Raw genomic sequence first — 6259 nt, 5'->3', positions numbered from 1 at the left:
ACAAGGGGGAGAGCTTCTGTAATGTCCTGCAGGATGCACCCACCGACTGAAGCCCACCCCACTATAGAAACACTCTGCACAAGGGGCAGAGCCTTTGCGACCTCCCATGGATGCACCCACCGACTGACTGGCCGGCAGAGTAGGAATCCGTCCTCGTTCGGGATCGCTTGTTGCCTTTGGTATTTGCTAGGGAGAAAAAGAAAGAGTATTGAAACATGCTTCAAATTTTGACTTGAAAGAAACTTGGTTATTTTCTTCCAGTCATAAAAATGTAATTGTTCTGGGAGGCCGAGGCAGGAGAATGGCGTAAACCCAGGAGGCGGAGCTTGTAGTGAGCTGAGATCCGGCCACTGCACTCAGCCTGGACGACAGAGCAAGACTCCGTCTCAAAAACAAACAAACAAACAAACAAACTATATATATATATATAAAATTGTTCGTAAAGCTACAGCCCCAAGAAGAGAGATGACAGACATATTACTCAGGAATAAGTGGGTGGGTATTAGCATGGGATGTGAAACCCAGGGGGACACTCTATACTGTTGATTTGGACAACGTGATACAGATAATATAAGGTCAAAGTATGACTTAATTTCAATGGATTAGAAGTTCTTTTGGTAAACATCCCCTAAGGTGGCAGAACAAAGGGTAGATGAAGATACTGCTGCCCAAATCATAACTATTTGCATTTCTTATTAAAATTTCAGCTTACTACTCTATATAAAGCCCAGAGAAAAACCACTAGGATACTTAGTTAATACTGAAGAATATTTTAGTATCTAAATTGATAATGGCATTTTCTGTTTTAGTTAATAAAAATACTTGAAGTTCTTTTCCAGGTGTCAGAACTACTCTGTGCAAATGTAATGCAATAGCTCGGCAATGTATCCCAGGCTGCAGGCTTGAAGGGGCATAGGTTTGTAAAATGTTATGTGCTGGATATTGCTAATTTGGGAGGCTGCCAACCTCAGCTTCCACACACTTGATTTTGTTTTTTATTACCTTTATTTTTAAAATTAAATTTATTTTTTTGAGATAAGGTCTCACTCTGTCACCTAGGCTAGAGTGCAGCAGTGACACGATCATAGCTCACTCTGCCTCAACCTCCCAGGCTCAGGTAATCCTCCTGCCTCTGCCTCCTGAGCAGGTAGAACCACTGGCATGTGCCACTGTACCCACCTTAATATGGCTTGGCTGTGTCCCAATCCAAAATCTCATCTTGAACTGTAATCTAAATTGTAATCCCCATGTGTTGGGGGAGGGACCTCATGGGAGGTGATTAGATCATGGGGATGGTTCCTCCATGCTGTTCTCGTGATAGTGACTGAGTTCTCATGAGATCTGGTGGTTTTATAAGGGGCTTTTCCCCCCTTCACTCTGTACTTCTCTCTTCTGCCCCCAAGTGAAGGAGGATGTGTTTGCTTCCCCTCCCACCATGATTGTAAGTTTCCTGAGTTCTTCCCAGCCAAGCGGAACTGTGAGTCAATTAAACCTCTTTCCTTTATAAATCACCTACTCTCAGGCAGTTCTTTATAACAGCGTAAGAACAGACTAATACATGCCTAATTTTTTCAGTTTTTGTAGACACATGTCTTACTACGTTGCCCAGGCTGGTCTCGAACTCTTGGCCTCAAGCAACCCCTCTGCCTTGGCCTCCCAAAATGTTAGGATTACAGGCGTGAGCCACCGAGCTCAGCTCCCAGGCACTTGATGATACTCACTGTCCATCAGCCTCCAGTTCAGCAAGGGGTCATAGACAAAGGCTTCCAGCACAGCCATGACACTGTCCTTGTGCTCCCGCAGCACCTCCATCACTGTGTGGCATGTGATTCTGTAGTTGCCATCCAGGCCTGTAACCTAGAAATGGGACAGAGCCACTTACCACATGAGTTACTAACTCTCCACCCAAAGCAAGCTGAGGGGGTCTGTTACCCTCACTTAGGAAGCAGACACAGGCCATATTGATGTATCAGGGTGAGAATGTCTTAGGAGAAGGAATCAGGGTAGGACTGTGATCCACAGGAAACCAGGTCAGAGGTGAAGTGATAAGTCTTTCATAGACAGATCATTTCTAACACAATAGGAAATAACAGAAAACTGCTACAAAAATCACAAAGGCATTATGGGGAACTGATGGGCTCTAACAAGCAAGTGTGTCTTCAGAGAAGGTTGTAACTGTCTTGATCCCATTTCGGAGCAGCTCATTCCCAATATCCACTCACCTCCATAGCATTGGTCAACATTCTTGTTAGTCTAAATGGAATTTTCTCTGGAAACTTCTCTCGGGTCATAGCAACCTACAGAATAATAAATGGGAAAAGCCAAATCAATGTTTATTTTCTTAACCTGGAGCCAGGTGGAGCAGGTGGCTTTCCTCTGCATCACCTGCAGATTTTAATTAGAGCAGAGAAATGAAGCAGCTTGGGTTTAGTGACAGGACTTGTCATAGGGATTTGAAAGACAACTTAAAAAACAAGAAACAACAGAAAAGAAGAGAAAACAAAAAGGAAAAAAGACAAATGTGCATTGTGTCCAGGCCCTTGGGCAACAGGTGGTATGGAGGATGGGGGCCTCCTCCACTCAGAGGGCATGTGAACAGCAGCCCTTGCTCCAAGGGGGTTACAGTCCAACTAAGAGCCCAGATTTCATTTCTTACACTGACTTAACTACAGCCTTGGTAGGGACAGAAGGGGTTAAGAGTAAGGCAGTTTGGGCTTAAGTCTGCCTAAAGTGTCAGAGGCAGGGGAAAAGTTATCACCCGGGAAGATGAGGGTGGGGTTCTAGAACATGTGTTCACCTCAAAGCAGTCCCCAAAGTCAATGTGCAGGATCTTCCCACTCAGACGGTCCAGCATCAGGTTGGATGGGTGTCTGAGAAACAGAAAAGAGATCAGGTAGGATCAACAGAGAGCACGGATGAAAAAAATCAATAAGTACGTGATACCGTAAGCTAGGAGTTGGTAAACAATAGCCCTCAGCCAATCCAGCTCCTCTACCTCCACTTTTCTGCAAGTCCAGTTTTACTGGAACACAGCACGCTCCCTTGTTTAGGCACTGTTGCAGGCTGCTTCCGTGCTACGACAGCAGAGCTGAGTAGTTGTGACAGAGACCAAAGGGCCCACAAAGCCTAAAACAACTTAACTGGTCCTTTACAGAAACAGTTTGCCAACTCCTGCTGAAATGTGGGTGTGTGTGTGAGTCACAGGGTGTCCCACTGTACTGAGATCCTGTGCTCTTCTGAGGTCTTTGGTGACCTAGTAAGTCATTTCTGGCAGCACTGGCACCTTCTGGTGACAAGACTCTATCATTTTTACTGAGCAGCTGTAACAGGGTCTCGTCTCCTTAAGTCCCTGAGCCAATCCCGGCAACCACCTGGCTTTTATCAACAGATATTCTGCTAGACTTTTAAAAACAAAAATCTACTATTTTTGTGGGATAAAATTATTTTTACTCTCAAATAGTTGCATGAGACATGATTCCAGGAGAAAAACAGTAGACATCAGAGAACCAGTCTTCTTCACATTCTTGTAAGTCCATTTCTGAACATTCCTAAATTACATTTTCAGTCAGTACATTTGGACAAAACTTATTATGCAAAAATATCGAAGGATCTAGTTTGGTTGGTTTCAATTACAGAAATAAAAAGATTTATCTTAGCACAGTGGTGACTGACAAATGTTTATTGAATAAAATCAATATGATTTACTTTTTTTTTTCCAGACAGAGTTTTACTCTGTTGACCAGGATGGAATGCAGTGGTGCAATCACAGCTCACGGCAGCCTTGACCTTCTGGGCTTAAGTGATCCTCCTACCTCAGCTTCTCAAAGAGCTGGGACTACAGGTGCATGCCACCATACTTGGCTAATTATTTCATTATTTGTAGAGATGGGATCTTGCTGTGTTGCCTAGGCTGGTCTCAAATTCCTACGCTCAAGTGATCCTCCCACCTCAGCTTCCCAAAGTGCTTGAATTATAGGCACGAGCCTGCCCTGAAATACTGCTGTTAATACCTTAAGCCAAACTAAGGAGAAAGTAGTATCCTTGAACTATGTGGGGCTTTATTGAGATGGGCTCTTGCTATTGCCCGAGTTGGTCTCAAACTCATGGCTCAAGTGATTCTCTTGCCCTGGCCTCCCAGGATGATAGGCATGAGCCACTGCATCCAGCTTGAACTATTTTTCCTTTTCTTTAGTTTGATGCATTCTTCTGATGGCATCACAATCAATAGGGAACTAAGGCTAATGTTGTAAAAGAGACCTTACATACACAATACCAATATTTATTTACCAAAGAGTCATATATTTAATCGGAAAACCAAATGAAACCATTTAGGAAAACTACAATGGGATAAAGAAGACTAAAAAAACCAAATTAAATTACTCACCTATCTCCCAGGCCTAAAATATACCCAACCATTGACATGACCGCTAAAGAACGGGTATAATTGGTTCTTCGGTCAAACCACACCTAGAACACAGGAGTGCATGTGAAGCAAGGCTCTGGAAACTTCAATTTCAACATAATTATACTCTAATAAGCTGTCTTTTGTTTGTTTTTTGAGACCGAGTCTCGCTTTGTCACCTAGGCTGGAAGGCAGTGGTGTTATCTTGGCTCACTGTAAACTCCACCTCCTGGGTTCAAGTGATTCTCATGCCTTAGCCTCCTGAGTAGCTGAGATTACAGGCACCCACCATCACTCCCAGCTAATTTTTGTAGTTTTAGTAGAGACGGAGTTTCACTATGTTGGCCAGACTGGTCTTGAGCTCCTAACCTCAAGTGATCCACTTGCCTCAGCCTCCCAAAGTGCTGGGATTACAGGCCTAAGCCACTGTAATCAGTTGTTTTCTTACAGTCCATTAATAACTGGTTAGAATGTATAACATTACAAAAACCTCATTCACAATTCTAACAATGAACTATGCCTTGGATTAAACTTAATTAGAAATGTGTAAGACTTAAAGATCTGAGTAAATGAAAAATATCAGTTTAAGAATATCCCCTTATGAGTATAAAAATGTAACAGCCTCAAGAAAAAAAATAGATGACAATAGCCCCTGAGAAGGGACTTGTATTAACACCATGGAACTTGAGAAACAGGCAGAAAGAGCAATGAAACAGAAGAAGAGTCCTAGAAAGAAATCCAACGACACGTAATAATTTAGTGTTTGGGCCAGGTGTGGTGGCTCACGCCTGTAATCCCAGTACTTTGGGAGGCTGAGGTGGGTGGATCACCTGAGATCGGGAGTTTGAAACCAGCCTGACCAACATGGTGAAATCCCGTTTCTACTAAAAATACAAAAATTAGCCAGGTGTGGTGGCACAGGCCTGTAATCCCAGCTCCTCAGGAGGCTGAGGCAGGAGAATCACTGAACCTGGGAGGCGGAGGTTGCAGTGAGCCAAAATCGTGCTACTGCACTCCAGCCTGGGCAACAAGAGCGAAACTCTGTCTCAAAAAATAAAAGAAAAAAAAATCAGTGTTCAATAAAAACAAAATCTTCTAAATAGCAGGGAAAGGATGAATTATTTGGCCAACAGTGTTGTCCTGGCTAGTCATCTTTAAAAAAATAAAGTTACATCTTAATCTTAAAATAAATTCCAAACTTAGTTAAGATTTTTTTTTTTTTTTGACAGAGTCTTGCTGTATTGCCCAGGCTGGTGTACAATGGCACGATCTTGGCTCACTGCAACCTCTACCTCCCCAGTTCAAGCGATTCTCCTGCCTCAGCCTCCTGAGTAGCTGGGATAACAGGCATGTGCCACCATGCCCAGCTAATTTTTGTGTTTTTAGTAGAGACAGGGTTTCACCATGTTGGTCAGGCTGGTCTCGAACTCCTGACCTTGTGATCCACCCGCCTTGGCGTCCCAAAGTGCTGGGATTACAGGTGTAAACCACCGTGCCTGGCCTTTTTTTTTTTTTTTCAAGAGACAGGGTCTCATTATATTACCCAGGCTGGAGTGTAATGGCTTTTCATAAGTGTGGTCTTTTTTTTTTTTTTTTTTGGAGACAGGGTCTGGCTCTGTCACTCAAGCTGAGTGACAGATTGTGCAGTGGCACAATCTCAGCTCACTGTAACCCCTGCCTCCTGGGCTCAAGTGACCCTCCCGCCACAGCCTCCTAAGTAGCTGGGACAATGGGCAAGCGCCATCATACTCGGCTACTTTTTTATTTTTTGTAGAGATGGGGTTTTGCGACACTACCCAGGCTGGTCTCAAATGCCTGAGCTTCAAGCATTCCGCCTGCCTTGGCCTCCCAAAGTGT

At 43.7% G+C, this 6259-nt stretch overlaps 1 protein-coding gene across 2 annotated transcripts in view; it reads right to left on the bottom strand.

The window, feature by feature from the left end:
* MTOR (mechanistic target of rapamycin (serine/threonine kinase)) overlaps positions 1-6259 on the bottom strand; it is a 160412-nt gene that overhangs the window by 6965 nt on the left and 147188 nt on the right. For both annotated transcript variants that reach the window (XM_011996603.1, XM_011996602.1), the window contains exons 50-54: positions 4385-4467; positions 2798-2870; positions 2223-2297; positions 1722-1857; positions 121-186 (exon numbers count right to left, since the gene is read on the bottom strand). In XM_011996603.1, coding sequence (XP_011851993.1) covers positions 121-186; positions 1722-1857; positions 2223-2297; positions 2798-2870; positions 4385-4467 — 433 coding nt within the window. The remainder of the gene's footprint in view (positions 1-120; positions 187-1721; positions 1858-2222; positions 2298-2797; positions 2871-4384; positions 4468-6259) is intronic.

This window comes from Mandrillus leucophaeus, unplaced genomic scaffold, assembly GCF_000951045.1.
Source record: "Mandrillus leucophaeus isolate KB7577 unplaced genomic scaffold, Mleu.le_1.0 Scaffold52, whole genome shotgun sequence".
Taxonomy (NCBI): domain Eukaryota; kingdom Metazoa; phylum Chordata; class Mammalia; order Primates; family Cercopithecidae; genus Mandrillus; species Mandrillus leucophaeus.
The sequence above is the reverse complement of the archived record's forward strand: the minus strand, read 5'-3'. Positions and strand labels throughout refer to the sequence as shown.